This window comes from Alexandromys fortis, unplaced genomic scaffold (assembly GCF_014885135.2).
Source record: "Alexandromys fortis isolate MF-2015 unplaced genomic scaffold, M_Fortis_MF-2015_v1.1 scaffold_63, whole genome shotgun sequence".
In the NCBI taxonomy this organism is placed as follows: domain Eukaryota; kingdom Metazoa; phylum Chordata; class Mammalia; order Rodentia; family Cricetidae; genus Alexandromys; species Alexandromys fortis.
In genome coordinates this window covers 9,020,690-9,046,476 of record NW_026067953.1, presented here as the reverse complement: position 1 = coordinate 9,046,476, position 25,787 = coordinate 9,020,690, and the positions used below count along the sequence as shown (strand labels likewise).

The following is a 25,787-nucleotide window of genomic DNA, read 5'->3' as shown; positions in this document are numbered from 1 at the left end:
TGAGCTAACACAATGAGAAGAATCTGACTTATTAAATAATAAAGGAATGCAGTGGCCTGATGCGTACACTGTGTTGACATTGAGACTCAACAGAGAGTCCCCAGGCTGTGGAGCTTCGATCATCTGACACTCAGGAAAGGAAGATCCTGGGGCAGCAGGAAGATCAGTAGTTCCAAGTGGCTAGGGGAAGAGGAAAGGATTAAGAAATGGAACACAGGTGAGAAGATATTTTGTATGACATGTAGCAGTGGACACATGACAGTGCACATTTATCAAAACCCATTAAGCTAATTTATAGAACCAAATGTGAACCTTAAAATTATGACCTTGAAAAAGTCATTTCGCAACAGCCATCATGAGGAACTGTATTAAAGGGCCACAGCATCAGGAAGATTGGGAACAAATGCCCTAGAGCCCCACAACTGTGAAGCGAATGGGCTTGTTGTCTTTTTAAAGTTTCCCAGCTGCTAGTATTACAGGACTGGAAAAAAAAACAAATACACTGAGCCTCACAGAATTCAAGCAACTTGTTTAAGATTGTGGAGCTAGATCCTGACAGAGCTCCGGGCAGAACTCAGATTTTGTTCAGTTTTCCTCAGGAGAGATAATGACCTCTTACAGAACTTGCCTCCCTTACCTTGTTTCTCTGGAACTTTCTCAGGATACTGTTGACTTGTAACTCCATGGGACATATCTGGACCAATGGAAGGCATTCACATAACCGCTCTTCCCCAACTCAGCACCCTGTTTTATACTCTAAAAACAGATGTGTTCCACGGAGCTCCAAGGGTTCAAACCTGGAATGCCATGACCTCTGTCTGCCCCACTGTGAACAAGGGAGAGATGAACAAAGACAGGACAGTAGAGTTAGATGGCAGGAGCATGGGCTTTGGCTAGGGTACGTGCTTGCAAATCCATTTCGTTGTCCATTTGCTTGGCACAAGTGACTTAGTGAATTCATCTAACATCTCTGCCAGCTTTCCCAGATGCCCAGGGAAAGTAGCAACACTCACTGGCATCCATGGTAAGTAAAGGTGCAGTAGGTCAGCACTATTCCAAATTCTTTCAATGGATTACCTCATCTAACCTTCATGACATTCCAGAGAGACTCTAGGGACTGAAGTGACCCTAGCAACCCCTGGAGGGTATGTGGCAAAGTAAGAAGCCTGGATTTGAATCCAGCTCTAACTATTGCTATGTTACCCTGGATGACAGACAATACATCTACCCCATAGGGTTCTTGAAAGGATAAGCAAGTCAACACATATTCAACATCAGAGCTGGGAACTTGTGAGAGGTGCCAGGCCTCATACTCAACTCAGTGAGTTACATGTTGCTGGACCAACAGAGCAGAATTGAACTTGCAGGAAGGGAGAAAGAAGACAAAGCAAATAACTTGACATCATTAGGAAAGATGTGGAAACGAAAGCAAACTAAATGGCTCCCCCATGAAAATGAGGGCTGATGGAGGCTTGGGGGATGCTTTGTTCAGACTACCCAAAGCCTGAGACCAAGAGTAAGGGCATGTGGTTCCAGTGGTAATGACCAACGGGAAACAACATTTGTCTCATGGCCCAAAAGGGAAGTCTTAATGTCAGTGGCATTCCACCCAGGTTCAGTATTCTCAGCTCAGGATTTGAGAGAAAGAGTGGAAACCTCCTGAAGAGCAATCAGCATACCTTGGCCACATACCGCCCACGGGCACTGGTTGATATCTGTATTTGCCAACACAGCCCATGACCCCTTGAGCAAATCATGACCCCTTGAGCAAATAGCTCATGACCCCTTGAGCAAATAGCTCATGACCCCTTGAGCAAACAGCCGGGGTGGGGAAGGCCAGCCAAGTGCCTCTCTGGAAGATCTAATCACCATAGTCTTTGACTTGGCATTGATCTTTCCCATGCCAGGCAAGGCCTGGACCCAGTTTTTCTGGCCATGAGATTCCAAAGAGCACTGCTGTTATGTGACTTTTCCTGAGGAGACATGAAGGGCAGGCACTGTGACAAACCCAAGAGAAGCTTCCATCTGAGTGTCACTTAGTGAACTAGTAAGATTCCTGGGTCTACTTACAGGATCGTGGGTGCCACAAAAGCACCCACATCAACAAAGAGCCAATCCTAGCATGCATGATTGATGAGTCAGGAGAACAGAATCCCTGGAGCTCCTGGAATGACTATCAGGCTGCTCAACTTGTTAAAGAGTCTCCTCTTCTAGTAATTGCTCTGCTCGAGGAGGGAGGGGCCTTGTGAGTCTTATCACTTTCAGGAGTTTCCTGAGCCTTGTGAGTTCTCTGTTTACTTCCTGAGTTGTTCATGTCTCTCCAGGTGGCTGTCCTTAACATCAACCACATGGTACTGGCTTTACAGCTATGGAGACTCACAGAGACATCCACACACATTTTTATAGAAGGCCAGGGAGTTAACTGTGTGCAGTGGGACCATATTCTCCAGGAGAGCCCCTGGGAAGGAGGATAATGTTTTAAACTGTGAGTGTGATGTGTGAGTATCAGTGGGTACCCCAGGATGTTGAAGATGCAAGGAACGGAAGATAACTGCCAAGAAAAGCCAAGGAAACAAGTGAAGTCCACCCAGGAGATAGGCCATGTGGGCTGCAAACCGCAAGGCGGCAGGAGCAGGGTTGCTCAGGCCTGTTGGGGTGCACATCATGGGATCATGGGCCCTAGAAACAAAATGTGGAGCCGCAGGATAAACGTTTGCCCTGCTGTGTTTTGTTGTTTCTCGCTTTGGTCCCATCCTTCTTTGTGGCTGACTAGTCTTCCTTTTGGAATGGGATCATCTGTCATGTACCGCTGAAATTTGAAAGCACTTAACCTCCTTTCAGGCTTACTGGAGTGCACAGCCAAGAGTTCCCAGAGTCTCAGTGGAGACAATACTTAGGCTGTTGAGCAGTGCTGGAACTGGGAGGCAATTTCAGCTCTCCAGCAGGGACCTAGGGTGTTTTGTATTATGAAATGGCCATGTTATGGTTTCAAGCATTGGGGCTTCATCTTCATTGTCAACTTGACTAGGAGATACAGGTGTGCCCTAGTGTGTCCGCGAGAATGTTCACAGAGAGCATTCAGTGAGGAAGGAAGACGCTGGGATTAAAGGAGGGCACCACTATACCTAGTTAACTGTGACTAACAATCTAAAAATCTAGATGAGAAAAATCCTTGGGTCTAAAGTCCAAAATTGGTTTGTGAAACAGAAAAGTTGAAAAGAACAATTATCAAAACTGGGATGCTCCAAACTTCCAGGCATGACCTCTGACCTTCTTTTTTCCCCAGCTTCCCTCAGCCTTGGATGAACTAATGGTGCTGTCCACCAAACCCAGGGCTTGGGGCTCCAGGCTCTGGATGGGTACTAACAAAGGCGCATCCCCTTGGACACTGTGGTCGTTCCAGGTACAGGTTAATAGTCCTATCCACAGTCCTCTGAGGGACCGAAAGAAACACTGAGGCAAAATAATTAATTTTTTTTCCTTCACTGCTAGTGAAATCTATGTAACCCGGGGTTTCAGAAGACTCCCTTCTCCCCGCTACAGCTGAATGGAAGTATGACAGAAAGGAAAGAGAAGAGAAAGATCTGCTACCTAACTGGAGACTCTGAGGCTTTTTCCACTCTTTGGAAGAACCATTCATGGAGAAAAGTTCCCTTCTGCTTTGCAATGCTTCGCTGGGTGCCTCCTGCAACAAAAGAGATGGGGGAATGAACATGTGGGGAGGAGGAAGGACACTGGACGTCAGGATGTAAACGGTCTCGGGCAGCTCACTTCATCTCCAGCACCTCTCAGTTTCCTTGTGTCAAGAAGAGATGCTGAGCCGGGCAGTGGTGGCGCACGCCTTTAATCCCAGCACTTGGGAGGCAGAGGCAGGCGGATCTCTGTGAGTTCGAGACCAGCCTGGTCTACAAGAGCAAGTTCCAGGACAGGCTCCAAAACCACAGAGAAACCCTGTCTCGGAAAAAAAAAAAAAAAAAAAAAAAAAAAAAAAGAAGAGACGCTGATGAGGATATAGCTCAGCAGTGGAGCCCTTGACCAGCATGCATAAGGCCTCGGGTTTAATCCCTGGTAGCTACAGAAAAATCAAATTAAAACAAAACAAAAACCTAGGCCAAGTCAGTCTCTTAAAGATGGTAGCAGTTTGTTCAATGAGCCGTTGGGAGGCTTGAGATAACCCACAGAAAGCCCTTAGCTGGTTACACATTCATTCACGCACATGTTTCACCCACCCTTGCTGAGTCTTCCCCTCCTGGTACCAAGAACCCGACTCTTCACAAAGTCCATGTCATGGTGCTTATTAATGACACCAGTGAGTCCCCCGCCAGCTGGCACGAGCAACCACAAACACTGTTGCAACTCTAGCCACATTTTGATATCAAAAGTAAAACTTCAGGGAGCAGATGCTGTGGAAAGTTAATTTGCAGCATTGCTGTGTTTACCCTCACTACCTATAAAGCCTCCCATTGGCTGATGTTTGGAGGGTGGGGACCACCAAATGGTGAAGGCCACTGTCCCCCTCCTCTAACCATTAACCAGCAGAGACACTGACAAACAGGACTTAGTAGGCAGCCTCCCTAGAGCCTACTGTACATCTGCTAGGATCCCAGGCAGCAGAGCGGAGCCCGCGGGAGCCACCTGAGCCTACTGCAGACGTGAGTTACTCCTGAGAGTACTCTATTCCTCCTGCTCTTGCCAGGATCCCCACCTCTGCATCTTTGCACTCCAGAACACAGCCACGTGTGCCGTTTGCTCGTTGGAGATTTTTAGTAGATGAACATGCATCCGCTGTGAAATGAGACAACCTTGTGGAGGACTTCCCAGACCCTAGAATCTGGTGGTCACCACTGGGTTTTAATTTCTCCTCCGCTACTGCCTTGCGGGAACTGTCACTGAGAGTGGTGGCTGTGTTTCACCGATTCCCCAGGGATTCAGCATTAGCTGTCAGGAACGGGAGGGAATCTCAGAACTGAGATGGATGAGTGCCAAGCAGGACTCTGGGATGGGACTAGGGGTGCACAGCTTGCACATGCAGGGGCACTCTGGAGAGTGCCCCCACACCCCTCTTTCATGGCTCCTCGCTTGGTAATCTGGGATGGGGATGGTGCTGTTAGAAGAAAGAGCTGTACTAACTCTCTGCACCATCTGACGGGCTACGATCCCTGCCTAACTCCTCACCTGACCCAAGTCACTTCGGAGAGGACTGGCAAGGAGGACATTAGTAGAAACATATGGCCCTCAGTCCTTTCACAGGCTGCTCTTAAAGAGCCACCTCGCTGGCCATGTGGCTTTTGATAGAGATAAGCAGGGTGGCTCAGGAGGTGCGTGCCCTGTCCTTTATGGATGCCCTGCCTTGGCCAGTTCAGTTTGCCCAGCTCTGCACTGAGCTGAAGCTGACTCATGAATTGAGTTTATGTAAGTCATGTATTGATGACAGCCACACCAGACATTCACAACAGTCTCGTGAGGCAGTGGGGGTGTTCAGCTCCATCCTGCAGGTTTGACACAGGAAGAGTGAGGCACACGGTCTCCCCCGCTTCAAAAAAAAAGGCAGGAAGAGGAAGGAGGCCCAGGTAACTGGGGGCTTTCCCCCAAAGTGGATCATAGATAGGTAATGGCCCAGTGAAGAAACCATGTGTAGAAAACAAGGAAGGGGCAGAGAAAAGGGAAGAAGAGAGGCTTTCTGGAGACAGTGACCTGAGTGTCAAAGACCGAAAGAGAATGAGTTGGGCAGGGGGTGGAAAAGATGGGCCCACAGAGGGGAGCCATGGGCAGGGGCAGGGTAGGGTCATCTTTATCTCCATGTCTCAGGCCAGGATGGAGCTCAGCAAACACTACAGGGACTGTAGTGACATGCCCTGCCTTCTGTGTCCTGCCCTGTCCTGCCCTAACTTCTGACCTGGCCTGAAGGAGGATAACAATCCACAATTCCTCATGTGTGTCCAGAGGAAACCTGTGACATCCAGCAGTGCTGCAGACAGACAGACAGCATTCCGACTTAAGGCTGAAGGACGGGTCAGGAGGGTCCAGTAGGCTGGGTCTCCTTCCTCTTCCTGCTGTTTCTGGGGGCAACCGTGTGACCCACTCACCCTCACTCATGTGAGTCGCCCACATGAATGAGGGTGAGCTTCATGTGGGCACAGGGGAGCCCCTGAAACCTCATCTTCTGCACAGCTGTGTCCTACCCCTATTCAGTCACCGATGGTAACTTTCTAGATTGGGTAGTCCCTACCACATCTTCCCAACTTCATGTGCTTTTGTTTGTTTTTGAGTTTTAGGGTTGTTGTTGTTGTCATTTTGATTTGTTTTTCTAGTCAGGGTTTCTCTGTGTAACAGTCCTGGATATCCTGGAACCCACTTTGTAGACCAGGCTGAGCTCAAACACATGCAGGTCTGCCTCCCGAGTGCTGGAATGGTAAAGGTGTGCGCCACCACTACCTGGCCTTCTTTTTTTGAACACCGAGTCCACTTGGTATGGTTAGTATGTGCATGGGTGTAGGGTCATCTCCAGAAGCATGGCTAGTCTCTCACTCTGGGGCGGCCTTCTGGAACGGATTTTTCTTTTCCAGATGCCAGCAATGGAAAACCTGCGGCTTGCCATGTCCACAGCAGTGACTGCCGTGTAGTGACAAAATGCCTCTGCGCTGGCTTTTGCCTGCTGAAGGATTGGGGTTAGAGCTTCTTGGAGCGAAGCCCCAGGTGGTCCCCCTGGCAATCAGCAGTCCAGAGAGGACCTGATGCCCTAGGCAAATCTCGTATCTGGAGATGGCCTTGAGAGCGAGCCCTTCTAACACCTTGCCTGATCTTTCTCTGTATTTCTTAATTTTCCTGTTTGCAGCTGACCGCTTACCAAGAGATCAAAGTACGTCCTTGGCTCGGCTCCACTGTTCATTATAGCAGTCCTTGAGGAACTGAAGTATGCCCCATGCCACATGAGCCTGGGAAACTTTATTATTTATGAAACAGAAGCGGCTAAAGTTGATACGTTACGAGGGAATCATCATAGTGAATCAGATTTAGAGAGAAAAGGAGAGTTAGAGAAAATTCCCCTTTATGAAAAGATTAGCTAGATCTCAGAAGCCCTGGAGTCTTTATAGTAAGAAGGAAAGAAAGGAAATTATTGATAAAGACCAGTTTTAATATATTGGTATAGGAACTATCATGAGAAAATGAGAAAACTATTAGGGGATATGGAGCAAAGAATAAAAACTATGTAGATGGAAAGCTAAACACAGGACCCTGAGAACTAGTCTCCCACGGTAGAATGTAAATAATGGTGTGAGACAGAGTTCTAAGAGACAAAACAAAACTAAAAGTCCTTGCCAACATCTTGAGCCCAGGAGCAGGTAGAAGGAGCTCTATTTTGATTATGCTTAGCCTTGATTTATGTCTGGAACCCTGAGTGGGGTGATGTAATGAACCTGCCAAGTTCTTTGATCTGTTTTGTACAAAAACTGAAGCTTTGCAGAAGTAAAATTGCAGCAGATTTTCACTACACAGTGTGTCTGTCTGTCATTTCCCTTGCATCGTATCCTGACTATCCTATCCTTCACCCTGTTCTCCCGTGGATAGTGGTCTCCGAGAGGGACGGTCCGTGGCAGCGGCTGATGCTGTGCTCCAGAAACATAGTAGCAATCAGCCTGCTGGGTTCTCATCTTTTACCCAGGGATTAGTGCGATGACTCTCAACCTTACCTCATCATAGAGGCTTCTTTCTGCTGTAGACAGCGGTTAGCACGGAGACCCTCAACAAGTCAACATCAAGGCTTTTAAAAATCACACGAAAAATAAAAAGGTGGATGTACAAAGTAAAAGCCCAACAACACCTAGCCTGACAATTATTTGCACACGGCCCTTTAGCAGGGCATCTTTCTCTCCCCATCTGCTTCTCACTATGTCCAGTGGCTTTTTATTCTGATCGGGAATCAAAGGGAAACCCACTTAGCAGGGTTTGTACTGTGTGAACTGAGCACGGTTTAGCAAGCCGTCAGTTTTGAAGGAGAGTTTGGCCACACTTTGTTTGTTTGTTTTTTCTTCTATGTTAAATATATGAGTTTGCATGGGTACTTAGTCTGTCTGAGTTTCCGGCTGCCTATAGTAGAATTAGGAAAGCCTCCTTTGAGTTTTTTGACGAAAAGTGCACACGAATATAGGTGAAATGCTCGAGGAAGTGCTAGGTTAAGTAGCAACGGCGCTGAATAAAGCTGTCTTCAGTTGAGGACCCCGAAGTCCAGAACTTTGCTGTGACTGCCTGGGTCAATTTCTCTCACAGTCAATGTGAAGGAAAAAATGGGGGAGGGCAAATCGGGGTCTTGGCCTGCCTCCCACGGCACTGTGTGCCCCGATTCTGGGACTGCCATACCATCTAAAAAACACTCTTGGTTTGGCAGGGCCTAGTCAACCAGAACGATGCCATTTGCTCTGTATGCCTGGCTCCTCTGGCTCTCCACCAGTGGCCTTGTGACTGCCAATCCTATAGATGACAGCCATACTGGGAAACCTCACCGAGGCCTGGCTCCCACCAATGTTGACTTTGGCTTCAACCTGTATAATCGCCTAGCAGCCATGGATCCTCACAAGAATGTTTTAATCTCCCCCGTGAGCATCTCCACGGCCTTGGTCATGATGTCCCATGGTGCCTCAGGCCCCACAAAGACCAAGCTGTTCCAGGAGGAGGGCTTCAACATAACAGAGATGACTGAAGATGAAATATACCAGAGCTTCCAGCAGCTCAGTCACCTTCTCAGCCAGTCAGACAGCCACTTGAAGATGAACATGGGCAACGCCATGTTCCTTGACCAGAGCCTGAATCCAAGGGACTCATTCTTAGCAGACATCAAAAAGTATCATGAGTCAGAGGCCGTGATCACCAAGAGCTGGCCTGAAGCCTCCCAGAGTATCAACAAGTATGTCGAGAGTAAGACACAGAGGAAAATGACAGATGTATTCTCAGAAGAGGATCATAAAGCCCCCCTCGTCCTAGTCAACTACATCTTTCTCAGAGGTACTGTTCTCTCCTCCTTTCCGTCCTGATGAGGTCCCACTCCACCGCACATCTCCCTAGTACCCACAAAGCCATCCCATACAAAATGGCCTAGGGTTCAGTTTACAGCCAGTTCTGATCACGTCTCGTCCCTAACACATGCCAGTGTCTAGCAGGTTGGAACATCCACAGTGCTGTTCTCGAACACCTCCTAAAAGATTTGTTAAAAGTATAGATTCTAGGACTCATGACAGACCTCCCGAAACAACACTTCTGCAGAAAACCAAGAATGTGCCATGTGTGCCCCTCCGCTAACCTAATGCCACTTTTATGATCGGTCAGTTTGGAGACATCTCATCCCTGAGATCAAATCTGAACTTCTGCTCTAACACTGATTCTCAGCTGAGGGTGAAACTGAAGCCCCTACCTTCCCAGAGACATTAGGCAACCGTGGCGAACATTTTTTTTTAATGTCACATCCAGGAGTGAGATAGGATGAACTATTGGTGGTCAGAAAGTCTGCTGGATATGCTACTCACAATGCTGTTCACAATCAACACACACACACATGCACACACAATGCACACATGAACACAAACATATACAAACACACAAACAGAGAGAACATATACACTGATGTATACACAAACACACACAGCCCCCCATGGTGCCATCATGCCTAAATAGCCAGAGGGTCAAGACTGAAAGCCTCTACTTTTTTTGTCTTCTTTGGCCTCGTGTCTTACACCTTTCCTCAACTAAGATCTTTTTTTTTAATTTTATTATTATTTTTTTTTATTTTTTTATTTTTTTATTATTTTTTTTTATTTTTTCAACTAAGATCTTAATACACAGTGTGTGTACACACGCAATACACATACAAACACACACAACACACAAACACACATAGCCCACATGCACAACATATACACATATACAGTGCACACACAAATACATATTGCACTCATACACACACTGCACACACACACACACACACCACATGTCTGGCTATACCATATTCCTCTCCTGTCCTTGAGCATGCCTGCCTACATAGAAGACCATGTGAGCCTCTTGATAGTACTGCAACAAGTTACTGAAGACAGTAGCTATATGCATTTGTGCTCGGATCACTGCAGGAGTGCTTGGGGCTCCTGAAGACCAGAAGAGGTTGGGGGTTGGGAGGTTGTTGCAAGCAGACAAGTTTTGACTCAGTCTAAGGAGCAACATTCTTCCTGTCAGAACTGACCAATACCATAACAAATAAACAGACTGGATGATGACCCCACCAGCTGAGGGTGATTGGGGACCTGTGAGCCTAAAGGCATCCTTCAGCCTTACCCTGTACAGGAAGCACCATTGTCTAGAATGTCCTCATTCCAAGTGACAGAGGTATGAGCCTCCTCTAGGAACTGACTAGACTTTAAAGGTGATTCACTTTCCCAAAGCCAGGCTCCGCTCTTCCCACCAGAGACCCTGAGTTCAAGGTTTGAGTTTCTAGGACCCCCAGAACTCTCAGCACTTAGTCTCACCTCAGGCCTAGAGGCTCAGGTACAAGTCTAGCTTAAGTGGGGCCTACCCTAAATCCAAAACCTATTGCCCTGTTTCTCTTCCCTTGTCTTTGTTTGAAAGCTAATCTCAAGCAAATCTAATCCTCAACCACTAGAGAGGCATAGAACAAGACGGGCTTCATAGCCCAGCATGCTGCTGCTGGCCCACTCTGTTGCATGCACAACAGTCTGTAAACCCCGGGGATCATTTCATCTTTCTGGAAACCAGGCAGCCCAAGCTGGGGTAACCTGGCACGCAGCAGTCAGCTGCCTAGCTTGTTTCTACAGGGACAGTGGGTGTTCAGTTGCTTTAGAAGAGGGTGTCCAGGCTTTATTTTAATTTCCAGTCTACAAACCTAGTGATCAATATTCCCTTACCCCATCTTTTCCCCTCCCTCACATCTTTTTAGGCATGTGGCAACTTCCCATAAACCCAAAGAACACCAAGGAGGAGGACTTCCATGTGAACGAGACAATCACAGTCCGGGTACCCATGATGTTCCAGTCAGGAAATGTCGGTTACCTTCGGGACACGGCGATTCCCTGCCAGCTGGTACAGATGAAGTATTTGGGAAATGGAAATGGAACTACCTTCCTCATCCTTCCTGACCAGGGCAAGATGGACACTGTCACTGCCGCACTTAACCGGGACACAGTTGAGAGGTGGGACAAGACTCTGACTAAAAGGTAAGTCCTCCAGGCACCATGTTGGTTTCTATGAGGTGTATGTTACTGGAAAATGAGGCAGAGAGACTTTTTTCTCTCCAATATAGACCCCAGAAGGCCTTTTGGCAGAAACAGCTGGTGGTGGTGGCAACAGAGTAGGTGAAAGGTCAGATGAGCTTGCCAGCAAGACACGAAAGCAAGCAGAAGCTTTTCCCTCTGATCTCGCTCTTCCTCCGTCTCATATCGGAACTCAAGCCATTTTGCTGGGTCCTCTCTCCTTTGTTAAACCTCTCTAAAAAGGCTTTGATAGATATGCCTGGAAATGTGTCTGTCTCCTAGGCAATTCTAATGTCCAGTCATTTGAAAATGAAGATCAACCATCAGAGGCCTTAACAGCACACAGACTGAAGCAGCCGTGATAAGGATATTACCAGAGGGGAGAGGATTTGGCTTTTGAGACATAGAATCCCTTGGATAACTTGGCCAGGACTACTGCTCCTGGCCAGGAGTTCTCACTAACTCTTCTCCTATCTTCTTCAGAGACCAGAAGTACTGATCAGTGGTCCAGTGTTGCGGGAGGCTACTCTTTGTTCCCGGCCGCCCAGACTTGAAATAACCACACAAAAATCTGTATTAATTGCAATACTGTTTGGCCAATAGCTTAAGCATATTTCTGCTAACTCTTATTCTTAAATTAACCCATTTTATTAATCTGTATATTGCCACATGGCTATGGCTTACCGGCAAGGTTCTGGGGGCTCCAGCAGAGGTACCTCTCTCCTGAGGGTGGCTATATGGCTTCTCCCTGACTCTGCCTAATATATATATATATCTTTTATCCTGGCTTTACTCTGTTAAGCCATTGGCCAAAAGCATACATCACTTCTCCTTTTCTGTCTAAATAAAAAGGAAGGTTTTAAATTTAACAAGGTAAGATTACATATAACAAAACAGGTATCAAGCAAGAATACAGTTACAATATTTATATCTACTTTATCTTTTATCATAACTAAGAAAAACTATAATTATAGCTATCTATTCTTTAACTCCATCAAAGACTCCAGAAGGATATAATATTACCTAAGTAAACAGGAGGTGCATTATAAGCAACTTCCAAAACTATAGAATTGACAGAGACATCTCACTGCCTGGACAGTCACCCAAAGTTCTTTTGTAATATTGGGTCACCCATCTTTGTCCTACAGGCCCATAGTATCCAGCAGATTTTTCTACGAAGCATGGAATTTCAAAGACAGTTCTACCTACATTGGCAGTTTGTCAGTCACTTTCTTCTGTGTCCTGCAGAATGTCTGGCAGACTCTTTTATGAAGCAGGAACCCCAAAGGACTGTCTCACCTTTAGGCAAGTCTAGCAGTCATTTTTCTGTGGGTCCTGCATGTCCAGTTCACACATCAAGCTGTCCAGGCAAGAGCAGTTTCTTGCCCAAATGGCTAACCAACTCCATAAGGAGCCTCTTCAATGTCCATCTTCCTCTTGAAGTAATTTGTGCTATCAGGAGCAGATGTGTCTCATTGTCATGAAAAGTCCAAAGTTTTTAAAACACTTTAAATGCCATATTCTGTAGGTCTTTGAAAGATCTGAAGAATATCTATCTATTGGAAATACATCCTTGCACATCTAGAAAACCTAACTAACACGACTAAAAGATTGACTATTATAGATGACTATTAACCTATACTTACAGATTTAATCAGCTCAAAGGAATTAGCTAGGAAAAAATGAATTTAGGCAATTCAAAGACCCAGAGAAGAAGCCTTACATATGAGGAAGAGATAGCTCCTGCCTCTTTCCCTGCCTTTCATCCCTAGTGAGTGAGTCAGACTGGTGCTAAATGTGCCAAAGAGATCACACAAAGTGAATATCTGTCTGGGAAAGGATGTGTTGTTGTTTGCCTCTAGCTCTAGTCTTGGACCCTCTAACCTTTCCTGCTTCACTCTGAACAGGCAATTGAACCTGTACATCCCTAAAGTCTCCATGACTGGTACCTATGACCTTAAAGATGTGCTGGCAGGTATGGGCATTGCAGACTTGTTTGCCAACCAATCCATTTTCTCAGGCATCACCCAGGATTCTCTATTGCAGTCATCAAAGGTAAGTGTCTTGGGAGCTTTTTCTCCAAAAATTACACTAAATATCTTAACAGGAAGCAACACAGCACATTTGTGGATGGTCCCCTGTAGGTGGAGTTTTTCTGTCCCACAGCCACTCTCAAATAATCACTCAGAGGCTTAATATTAATTATAAATTTTTGACCAGTAGCTCAGGCTTATTACTTAATAGCTCTTATAACTTAACCCATTTCTATTAACCTAACCTATGTGCTACCCTAAGGCTCATGGCTTTTACCTTTATTCCATTTTGTGTGTCTGACTCGTTCTCTGGCTGGATGATGACTCCTCTGACTCCACCCTTCTTTATTCCAACATTCTCGGTTTTGTTTTCCCACTTAACTTTATCCTGTTCAGCTATTGGCCAGTCAGCTTATTTATTAAACTGATCACAGCAGCATAAATTCACACAGTGTACAGAAGGATTATTCCACTGCATTCTTCCAGGTCCCAAGCTGAGAACCCCAGGTCCAAGCCCTTTCAACTATAGTTCAGTAAACAGAGGCTCAGCAAGAAAACAATCACACAAAAAACTCTTGACAAGGGAGAGTCATGGCCCAGGCAGTCACCCATCCCACGAAGCTTCACAAGAGAGAGGACACTGGGAAAAGTTGTCATGGCAGAAATGAGAGTAGCCCCTGGCAAAAAGAAATAGAGGACACACTAACGGTCTCGTCAACAGCACACTGAGCCTTCTACTCAATGTCATGCCTCAGCCTTTAGCTTGACGTTCTCAATTCATAACATTTTGATTGAATACCAATTATGTGCCCAAGCCTGTTCTAGGATCTGGCTCTGTTTCCATTACTCAGATGTGGACACTGTCCTCAAACCACAAGGGCTTTGAGTAAAATCCCTGAGGAAGCTCAGAAACACAGACGCCTCCTTTCTCTCCTTCCTTCCTTCCTTCCTTCCTTCCTTCCTTCCTTCCTTCCTTCCTTCTTTCCTTCTTTTTTTTTGAAAAATGGGGGAAAAAATTCTTTTTCCACTATGACTGTACCAGAAGTACTGAAGGACTGCATGTTCTAAGGTACCAAACACACTTACCACAGACCGACACTTTGGATTTATATAGGAGACATTATCCCAACTGCTCAGGGGAATCCTTAACCTAGGAAGGGCAAAGAGTTTGACATGGTCACAGAACTAACAAAATCAAACAAATGACAGCAAAAAAACAGTCAAACATTTGATGTTGGGTCTGTCCACACGAGATCTCAAATCATCAAGACCCACTACAGAGGTCCCAGTCACAGCTCAGCCTCTGCCTGGCTGCAGGAACCTGTCACAGTAACACTCAGAAGAGACCTTCATACTTGCTGAGAAGTAGGGCTGATAAGCCTCCTCCTCCTCCTCCTCCTCCTCCACCACCACCACCACCACCAAGGGGACTGGGAATCCATTGACTGCCACCCATTGTTTAGTTGCCAGGGAAGGATCTGTCAACCATTTAGCAGTCTTCGTAATTTCATCTAATTTTAATCATTAAAAGGGACACATCAACAGCCAAGAATTTGCATTTCTCCCTCAGCCAGGGCTTTCCTAGGCACAGTAGGCACAAGCACTTCATAAAAATTCAATTCTGCTGTTTCCATAAGCCTGGGATCTGGTAAGTAGAGCCCAAGATAGACCATGAAACCCAATTCCTCTGCTCTCTGTGTGGTGCATACAGCCTGTATCCCAGCAGGGGGGAAGTTAGGTGCAGTCTAGGCTCTGTAGCTCCTGCTTAGACAGGGAGCAAACACGTGATGCTTTGGGAATCTTGGCTGCTTCCCTTCCTGTGGAGCAGAGGATGAGATGCCCATGTGATGAGACGTGGATAGTTCCTGCCTCACCACAGGTGTTCATTTCCTGCCTCTGGTGTGTTTCTCACAGATGCTCCACAAGGCCTTGCTGCAACTGGATGAGACAGGGGAACCAACCAGAACCACCAGAGGAGCTCCCCTAGAGGTGACATCTGAACCGCTCACTGTCAAATTCGACAGGCCCTTCATCATCCTGATGTTCGACGGCTTCACATGGAGCAGCCTGTTGATGGCCAAAATCATGAATCCAGCTTAGTATGTGCCAGAGGGGTTACAGTGCACCTGACTTTGGGGGAGTTCATCCCAGCCCACCCAGGCATCCCCACTTTTAGATATCTTGTAATGAATAACAATTGTTACTACTCCCAAGACAAGTCAATTGAGAAGGGAGCATGGAGAAAGGAGGAGCAGTTATTAAAGGATGTTTTTGCAAACTCTGGAGTCCCGGATGGTTGCATGCTGATAAGGGCTCCATTCCTGATTTATGTATAGATGGTGCCTTCTCCCTGTCCTCACATGGAGGGAAGAGCAGGAAGGACTCTCTAGGGTTGTTACAAAGGGCACTAATCCTATTCATGAGGGCTCCACCCTTATGATCTCATCACTTCCAGAAGCCCTGGTGGGCTTCTAAGGCTAGGTTTCAAAATGAATCTGTAAGACATTCAGTCCATGACATTTAGTCCTAACACAAGAGGGGTGACTCCAACCAACCAAACCACCTCTATTTCTGACAAGAATAAGAACACAGGGCATCTTGGATCAGCCATGGATCCAGAATGTAGTGTGTTGAGGGAGATGTGTGGTCTCAGAGGGAGACTGGCCTGAGACAGAAGCCCAGCCAGGTCATAGCGTATTCCACAGCTGAAACTAGAACAATGTAGTTTTCTTTAGAAGTTTGAGGGGAGAGGGGCTGGCAACTCCTGGATGGGCACTGGATGGGCTGATAGATGAAGCCTGTCATGGGTGAATGGCACAGTTATCAGAGGAGAAAGTGGCAGATGTGAGGGATCAGGTCTAACACTTGTTGCTTCTCTGTTCTTAGCACAAAATCAACATACGTGCACACTCATGCAGAACCCCCCACACCAGGGTTTGGATCAGCCACACTGAGGCAATTTCCCTACCTCTACTCAGAATGCTCCCATGCCAACTGTACACAGGACACTATTTCCTCTCCACTATGTTTGTGGTTTGGCTTTTGGTTTTGGTTTCTTTTTCTTTCTTTCTTTCTTTCTTTCTTTCTTTCTTTCTTTCTTTCTTTTTTTTTTTTTGCAAACTTTTGCAGAGAATAATCAAACCAAGTTCATAGTTTCCTTTCTCTTAATTTCACCTATCCTTATATATACCTCATGTATGTGTTGCATGTGTAATGTGGTTTCAGAATATGCATTTTTAAATAACAGATATTTAGTATAAATCAAAAATGCCAGTGCCATCTGAAATCAATTGGCTGGAAAAATTCTTTTAAGCCATGTAATGCTTGGGAATTGCTAGGTACTGAAGGAAATGTGCAATTCTTCTCATTCTTGACTAATTCCAGATGAATCAAAGATATAAGAACAAAAATTGAAATCATCATGAAATAAGAAAGCAATATATGTTTTTAGAACAACTTCAAAAGGAGCAATCATATGTAAAACTCAGAACCACTGAAGAAAAGGCTGCTACACTGAGCTACACAAACGAAGTTAACTGGGTTTCAAAGACAATAAGGAAGGGCGTCTTAGTTAGGGTTTCCTTGCAGTAAAGAGACACCATGATCATGGCAACTCTTATAAAGAAAATATTTAATTGAGATGGCTACTTACAGTTTCAGAGATTTGGTCCATTATCTTCATGACAGGGAGCCTAGCAGTTGGGAGTATGGTGGTGTGCAGGCAGACATGGTGCTGGAAAGGTAGCTGAGAATTCAACATCATTCAAGCAGACAGGAAGTAGTCTATGACAGTTGGTGGTATCTTGAGCATATATCAGACCTCAAAGCCCACCTCTACAGTGACATACTTCCTCCAACCAGACCGTATCTACTACAACAAAGTCATACCTCCTAATAGTGCTTTTTCCTTTGGGGCATTTTCTTTCAAGCCACCACAGAGAGATAAAAATATGAAAGTTAATTTCTCTACCGCATCACTTACTATTTTTAAAAGATGCGGAGGAGCTTGGATTAGACCTAGGACGACAGTGGCTGACTGAATATTCTTTTTTTCATATTAAAAAGAATAAGTTTTTAGCAAATAATTGATTTTCTATCTCCAGTAATTTTGAAAAGCATCTGACTCAACTTTACTATTAAAAGTCCTTGTCTAGAAGAGCACTGGGGTTAGAACAGGTGGAGCTGTGAACAGGTGGTGTAGTTGGGGGCTGTGGTTCTGTTGACCCAAGGCTCAGATGGCCACTCCTCCAGGTGCAGGTGGGGTTGGAGCTGAGTTTCCAGGGGTGAGATAATTTCTAGAGGTCATGGCTGTCGCTGCTGAGGCTTCCCCCAGCGGCCTGACCCAACCTCTGCACCACTGAGGCTTCAATATTCTTTTCTTATGTATCTTCCCAAAATGCTATAAAACCAATACGATACAAATAAAACTCCCTGTGATTCAGGCTTCCGCATGGCATTATCATCTGAAATCTGAGCCCCAGGAGAGGGTGGGTGTAGGAGAAGAAAACCACTTGGGAAAACATCCTAGCATTACTGGGAAGTGGTGATAAGCAAGCTTTGGGGCCAAGTATGTGGGCACAAGTCACTGGGGGGGTGTCATTGGTGCCATATCTTGCCTTGGCCACTTCCTCTATTCCGTTTCTGTTTCCTGACCACAGTAAGGCGAGCAGCCCCTCATGTTCCTACCACCGTAGCGTTCCACATAACTACAGCTCCCAAACAAGTGGATTCAATGATCATGATTTGGAAATGCCTGCATTCTAAGCTAAATTAATTATTTTTCCTCTTTTGAGCTGTTCTGGGAGGCATTTGTCACAGCAATAAGAAAGCTAATGAGAAATGCCTGGTATCTACTCTTGCTTTCTTTTGTTTCACTTTTGTCAAAACTTGACAAACAAATCCACAAGAGAAACACAAAGCACCTCAGGCAAGGAACAACATGACCAAGTATCAAGAGAAAACTGTTAAAATAAGCCAAAAAAAAAAAAAAAAAAAGACACACTACACACAGAGTACAAAGGTGAGATGAGGCTGGATTTCTCACCTGAAGCTGGATTTTCACCTCAAGTTTTGTCAACCACTCAATATGCTGAAGTGAAAAACACACTCGATTTCTGTGCGATTCTTACCTACACCGTACAAACTGAGGTTAACAGGAAGGAATCTCAGACAAGCCTAAAATGAAAAACCTACAAAACATCTAGGCATAATCCATCCACGGGCCTGGAGAGAAAAGAAACATATTGTCTGGGTGGGAGGACAATCTAGCGACATGAAAACCACGTGCACTGGGAGCTCTGGAAGTGGACTCTAAACCAGAACACGTGGGGCAGTTGAAAATATTTGAATGATTGATATTATCAACACAATATAGTATCCCTATAAGTTTTCTGGGTTTGATCAGTATATGGTGGTTATGTACAGTAGTTTAAAGATGGTTTAAATGCATTATGGTTTTATTTTGCAAAGTTTGGTAAGCTAGAGAATGTTTATAAATAGAAAGTTAAAAATCAGAATTCATTATAACTATAACCTAAAGATGTATTTAAAGTTCCAGAAGTGAAGGAGGGAGGTGATAAAATTTTTCAGAAAGAAAAACACCCTCCAAACATGAAAACAAAGGGGTTAAGAGGTGACTCGGTGGTAAAGAGCACTGGTCGCTTTCCAGAGGACCCAGGTTTGACTCCTTACACCATCATCTGGGCTCTCAACCGGTAACTCCAGTTCCAGGGTGATAGGGCGCCCTCTTTTGGACCCTGTGGGCACTGCATACACATGGCATGCAGACATGCAGGCAAAACATCCATACACACAAAATCAAAATAAATGCATAAATGACAGCAAAGATTTTAGAAGACCAAAGATGACACACTTATTAAATACAAGTTTAAAATAGTTATCTAGGCAGAAAGATGATTCCAGGTGGGAATTTGGACCTACATGGAAAAATGAAGAGCGTCAGAACAGTAATATGTGGGCAAAGATGGAACATATTTCAAAGATGTCTTTAAACTATGAATTATTATAATAGGAGTAATAGTAACACAGTTTGACAAGCAAGTTATCAATCAATTTCATCAGCTCTCCCACCATCTCTACAAATCTAAGTCTGGATCTTCTTGTTTCTGCTCCCACATTGGGCACGATGTTGGACTTTGTCAGTAGAGGGCGCCAGAGAGACACTGTAGAATGAAAGGGCTTCACTTTCTTGCCTGATTCAGGACAAACAAATGAGAGGAAGCACTAGATGATAATTAGATATAGATATAGACAGACAAGGATGGTAGAGACTAGAGACTTAAAATATAGCTAGAAGTGTGGGCACATGGTTATATGGATGCAGCAGATGATAGAAGTAGATACCCTGAAAAATAATAGTTAAAAGATATTTTCTTAACGATATCTCTCAAATGCATATTTAGACACACATACACATCTGATTCTTATGTATGTCCTTCCTTATTTTGGTTTTTCAAGAAAGGGTTTCTCTGTAGCTTTGGAGCCTGTCCTGGAACTAGTTTTTGTAGACCAGGCTGGCCTCGAACTCAGAGATCCACCCGCGTCTTCCTTCTGAGTGCTGGGATTAATGGCCTATGCCACCACTGCCAGGCACACACCCGATTCTTAAAAGCCATAACTTTTCTTACATAAAAAAACGTTAAATTTATTCTTGATTCTTACTAAAGCAAAAATCGAGACAAAAATACTCATTATGTCTACTGTCATTTCACATTGTACTGGAATTATTTATCAGATGATGCAATTCATTACAGAAAAGGAAGTGGAAGGGGCAGAATAAGACTGTCTGCATTTTCACGATGTGGTCATAGGCCTGCATCACTGAATAGACGAAAGGATTCCAAAGTCTATATTGAACCTACACATGAAAGCCAATGATCCCGGAAATCGGTAAATGAGTCACCAAGATGTCCGGTTATAATTAGCATAAAATGACACTTTCAATATACACAAATAACTGTCAGCCAAGACATGCAATGGAAGAACAAAGCCAGCAGCTGTCCAAAAGATACTGCACACGGGGATAAATATAACAGTGCCCCAAACCTGTATTGAGTAAAATAAACTGCTCCTTAAAAATCCAAAATCAAGCCAGGTGGTGGTGGCACATGCCTGTAAATCCAGCACGTGGGAGGCAGAGGCAGGTGGATCTCTGTGAGTTCAAGACCAGCCTGGGCTACAGAGCAAGTTCCAGGGACGTTAGGGCTGTTACACAGAGAAACCCTGTCTCAAAAAACCAGGGGAAAATGCAATGCAAAATCAGAGATGAACAAATTAGCTGTGGAAAGTTACTCCTTCCTGAGTGGTTCAGAGTCACCCACATGCTGCTTCCTCTCACACAATGAATTAATTTATTGGGGCTCCAGTGAAGATACCAACAATTTTCTCCTAGACAGACAGCATGACATCAACCATTTACAAAGCATCCAAGGATTCCAGGACAAGAAGAAGCTGTGGGCTCGGGAAGAAGGGGGAGGCTCTTGTGACAGATGGCAAGCAGAGGACACAGATTCCTTAGTTCCAACGCCGGTAATTGCACATAAACACACAGGCAGACCGGTGGATGAGAGCTGTAAGGATGAGTCGGGACAGTCAACCACAACAAAGTGTGGAAAAAAACAAACAGACAAACAAAGGAAACCTGCTACTTTAAAAGATAATTTTAAAAATAAGTTTTAAAAATTTGGTTTATATCTAGCTTGCTGATTTATTATGATTAAAATAAAGTATAATTAAAGATGACTGATACTTAAAGGGTTAAAAAAAGTCTGGAAATGACTCAAGCACAAACGACAATAATGTTTGATAAAGAATGATTTTTAGGAGCTAGAGAGATGACGTAGTGGTTAAGAGCACTGGCAGCTCTTCCAGAGGTCCTGAGTTCAAATCCCAGCAACCACATAGTAGCTCACAACCATCCATAATGGAATCTAATGCCCTCTTCTGGCATGCAGACATACATACAGATAGAGCGCACGCAATATAAATAAATAAATAAATAAATAAATAAATAAATAAATAAATACATACATACATACATACATACATACATAAATATTTTTCAGAATGAATGGCTTTTTAAATAAATGACGTGGAACAACTGGGTAACCATTTGAATGGGGGAGGGGTGTAAAATTCGAGCCGTTCTACACGTGAGACATTGTACAGAGGAATAAAAGGAATCAAAGATCTAGACGAGAAAAGAAATGCAGCTACACAGTACGAAAAGGAAAATGTCCCCCGTGCTGTGCAGGAGGTTATGAAACCTGTTGAGTTCCAGGGTCAAGTTCATGGGTGCAGACTATGAGGGGGAATGCCCTTAAAGAAGGCTTAGCCCAGCCTTTCTTCTATTCCTGTCGTCTGTCTCCTGGTTTTTCAAGATGTGGCTTGGGGGACGGGGGCTGTGCCAGAAGCTCCCCACTGCTTTAAGCAACATACAGAAGACATTTTTTTCGGGCTCCAGGTTTCAATCTGTACGTTGCTTCTGTCCAGTATTTTGCCATCGTGATGAAAGAGAGCAATTAGTGCAGAAAACTGGGGCCAAGAGGTGGGGCCATTGCTGCAGTAAACCTGACAGTGGGCTAAAGAAGCCTCAGAGTGATGTAGGCACTATGTTAGGGGCCAGCGTGGCAGGACTTCAGGAATGCTGACATCGTCTGGACAGCAGGGTCTGTGTTCATGGCTTCCAGATGGGAGCAGGGACCCTGCTGGAACTTGAGGCCATTCGTGGTGCAATTTAACAAAGAATCTATGTTCTGCCCAGGTCTAGACATTTTGAGACAGGATCTTAAAATAATATGCAGATTTGTTTGGCAGGTGGAATTTCAAGACAGTGTAACGTTCAGACCATGCCATGGTCCTTACTTGCTGTTTTAGGCCCTGATTATAACAATGATCTAGAGTGGGAAGTGGAGCAGAAGGCTGTGAGAAATACGGAGTCGGGGAGGATGGGTTTAATGTTACAGGCAAGGTGAGCACAGAGAAAGAGCTGTAATTGTTAAAATGACGGACACAACTGAAAGGCAGCCACACACTTTGCTCGGGCACCATAAGGAATGTGTGCCTAAGAGGGTCCTGCCCTCCATCTGAGGGTCCAGGGTGTAAAAATGCAGTCATTAGGAACACCTTCCTTTAAACGTGAGAGCTTAAGAAGATTGAGCCTCGAGGGCACGCAGTTCAAACAGCCACCGAGGTGGGTATTTTCTCAGGCTCAGCCACACAGGCATTCAGGGGATGCTGCATCCAAGGTGCAAGTGAGCCACGATGAGCTAGTCTCAAGATGAGCACAGACGTTGATGTCATATAGACAGGGCTGTCTGCAGGCACAAAGATTTCCAGGGTTATGGGGGTCATGGAGACCTGCATTAAAGTTCCAGAGGAAAACCAATGAGAGCAGGCAACAAGTAACAGAACTGAATTCTGTGTCTGGAGAGATGTGCTTAGGTAAAGACTAAGTGGCAGCTGGGACTCGTGAGGGAGGCCATGTGTGCCATAGGCAGCAGAGACACAGGAATGGGACTAACCAGGCCCATTGGAGCCTAACCAATGTCACCACTTGTCACAGCTGGTTTTGGGTTCTCACTGTGGCCCAGTCTTTCCTTGCTATCTTCCTGCTCTCTTTTGGAATGGAGACATTTACTCTGTGTTATACAGAAGAAGGATGTAACTCATGATTTGACTTTATAGGGGCTCACGGCTAAGAGTTTGCTTTGAGTCTCAGAAGAGACTTTGGATTTGGGACCTTTGAACAGTGTTGGAACTGTTAAGACTCCGGGGACTATCGAAATGAATGTTGCATTATCGGTGGCCATAAGCCATGACAAGGGCATGGTTTGGGTATAAAATGTTCCCCGTAGACTCATATGTTTAAATATATGATATCCAGTTGGTGATTCTGTTGAGAGAGATTATGGTCCCTTCGGAGCATGGGACCTAGTTCATGGATGTAGGATGCTTAGGGACAGAACTTTAAGGACTATAGGTGATTAAACACTTGGCTACATGTTCAACCTCACTTAAAAGTCACCAACTAAAACTACCCCGAATTCCCATTTGCTAAGCACTGGGACAGCGGTAAATGTGAATACATGGGGGTGTGGCCTGGGTGTGAAAAGGGCCCTTCTCATCCTTCTTTAGTAGAGACCAGACTTTCCCTGTGAAGAGAAGTTGACAATATACTTGGTGTTTGTTTCCTAAGGCTGAAGTAACCAGTTACCATAGACTAAATAGCCTTAAACAACAGAAGCCATGCAGTTTGGGAGGGCTAAGTTCAAGGTTAAAGTCTATAATTCTGTGTCTCCCTCCTAGCTTGCAGGTGTCAGCAGCCATCTGCATTCCTTGGTTGTGGAGACAGCTCTAGTTTCTGCACCCATTTTCATGTGGCCTTCCCCCACAATGGTTCTTTGACTCACGTCCCCCTCTGCCTTTCTCTTGTGGGAATATTCATCATCTGAGCCAGGACCCTCTTCAAGAGAGTAATGGCTTCCTTCCATCCTTAACTTGATTACATCCGCAAAGACTAGTTTACCTAATTCTGTCATATTTACACTTTACGAGTGTTAGCTTGCCTCTAATGCCAAGTTTTCTTTAAAAGGTTTTATTTATCTTATGGGTGTGAGTGTTGTCTTTTGTATGTGCACCATATTCATGCTTGGTGCCCATGGAGGTCAGAGAAGGGTGTTAGGTTTCCTGGAACTAGAGTTAACAATGGCTGTGAGCCACCATGTGGTGCTGGGAACCAAAAGGAACCAAATCTAGGTCCTCTGCAAGAGCAGTCAATGCCTTTAAACACACACACACACACACACCTCCAATCCAAAGTGGCCAGTGTATGTGTGTGTGTGTGTGCTTGTGTGTTCATGCATGCCCCAACCTTAAGGCATGTACTGTCTTTCTCTTATACTTCTCTCCCATTTGGTGTTAATGCTTAAATCTACATTAAAACCTCATCTTAGTCAATTCCAACTTTATTCTAAAAAACAAAACAAAACCTTATGATTTTAAGCATTTACCCTTGATCTAGAAGCCTGACTTTGAGGAATTTAAGCTAATGACACACATCTGGCAGTTTTTGAAAATAATCTCCCTAAAGTGTTTTGCAGTTGCAAAACATTAGACATTATATCAAAGCCTAAACATAGGAAATTTGCTGAGTAAACACTACAATACTGTGAAGTCATGTAAAGAAGTGACAATTCCTATAGGTATCATTATGATTTTGTAAAAAAAAATAATAAAGACAAATACATATGTTTATCCTTACATAAAGAAATGCAAGAAAAAGAACCAGAAAGGAAGTGGTTAAATGATGCTCAGGAGACAGGGGAGGGTCAGATGAGAGTATGAGGGATGGTGTGCAATGGTGCATCACCTCCTGCAACTTTTCATATGGCTTAGACTCGGGGAATAACAGTACCATCTTACAGACTCAACAATACAGTGAAGATGAGAAAAGTCTCAAAGCCAAATGAAAAGATAAGCATAACAGCACATTTCAGATAACCACACAGAAGGCGAGAAAAAGAATTGAGCCAAGGATCTTCTGAACATGGCATTTGGACCATATGCTCCCACTTTAAAGGAGAAAACACTGCCAGCAAAATCTCCAAGTTTTCTTTGCAGATTTGCTTCCAGAGTGGTGTAAGCATATGACGCTGTGATATTATTTATATGCCTGTAGGACAGAGCATAAAAGGGAAATGCAATACAGACCAGGACAGCAAGGAAGAATGCTGGGATCCGGCTTGGTGGGAGAGGGCTTGCCTAGGATGTGTGAGGACCTAGGTGCGATCCCAAGCAAGAGAGAAACAGAGATGAAGGAGATGGGAACAGAGAAAGACAGAGGAGACAAAGACACGGAGACAGAGGAGAGAGATAAGCAAAGAGACAAAGCTAGACAGAGTGACAGAGAAAGGAGGGGAGAGAAGGGTAGACTAAGGGAAGGAAGAGAAGATGAAGGGAGGGGAGAGAAATGGGGCAAGGAATGGTCCTATAGGGCTAGATATGGATTGGAGGCATAAATGCATCCTTAGAGATATACATAAGTGCAAGCATAATGAAAAAAAATAAACCAGTCCTTGGCTGAGAAGTATTGAATGCTCTTGAGAATCCATAGATCTCTTTTAGGAGTGCTAATAAATAAATGTACTTATATATACCTATATCAAAAATAGATGGAAACTGTGACGTGGGACATGCACAACATGTAAAGGGTGTAGGGGAATGAAGCAAGTGACTATGTACCCGGCAAAGATGAGGCAATTTACAATCTCTGTAAGAACTCAGCTTGGCATGCCTGCATCCATCTTGAGCGGCAATGGCCGCGATTGGCCCCGAATGATCCTAGTTAGTTTCCCTGTGTAATTTCCCAGCTCTCTACAGATAGAAGAACTGTCTCAGGGTATGTGGAGTGCTGCAACAGGACCAGAAGTGGGCCCGACTCAAATCCTAATCTAAGATAATTCCAGAACAATGAAGCCACTCAGAC

The 25,787-nt window shown here is 44.7% G+C and overlaps 1 protein-coding gene and 1 long non-coding RNA gene across 2 annotated transcripts; one reads left to right on the top strand and one right to left on the bottom strand.

Moving 5' to 3' along the window:
* On the bottom strand, positions 1-3,686 carry LOC126507175 (uncharacterized). The gene is made up of 3 exons (XR_007593452.1): positions 3,592-3,686; positions 638-826; positions 1-180 (listed from the first exon to the last, which is right to left on the bottom strand). It is a non-coding gene; the product is annotated as an uncharacterized lncRNA (long non-coding RNA).
* An 822-nt stretch (positions 3,687-4,508) lies between these two features.
* Serpina6 (serpin family A member 6) lies at positions 4,509-15,560 on the top strand. Its single transcript, XM_050151547.1, has 5 exons — positions 4,509-4,652; positions 8,387-9,000; positions 10,937-11,213; positions 13,157-13,304; positions 15,197-15,560. Exons 2-5 carry the CDS (start codon positions 8,406-8,408, stop codon positions 15,380-15,382), a joined length of 1,206 nt encoding a protein of 401 aa, XP_050007504.1. The 5' UTR covers positions 4,509-4,652; positions 8,387-8,405; the 3' UTR covers positions 15,383-15,560.
* The last annotated feature ends 10,227 nt before the right edge of the window (positions 15,561-25,787 follow it).

What these genes read in the sequence shown, in the direction of transcription:
- Serpina6 (XM_050151547.1), top strand. Translation starts at nt 8,406, where the DNA reads ATGCCATTTGCTCTGTATGCCTGGCTCCTCTGGCTCTCCACCAGTGGC. An exon ending in GACAAGACTCTGACTAAAAG is followed by an intron (nt 11,214 to 13,156) that starts GTAAGTCCTCCA and finishes CACTCTGAACAG; the next exon opens with GCAATTGAACCTGTACATCC. An exon ending in CTCTATTGCAGTCATCAAAG is followed by an intron (nt 13,305 to 15,196) that starts GTAAGTGTCTTG and finishes TGTTTCTCACAG; the next exon opens with ATGCTCCACAAGGCCTTGCT.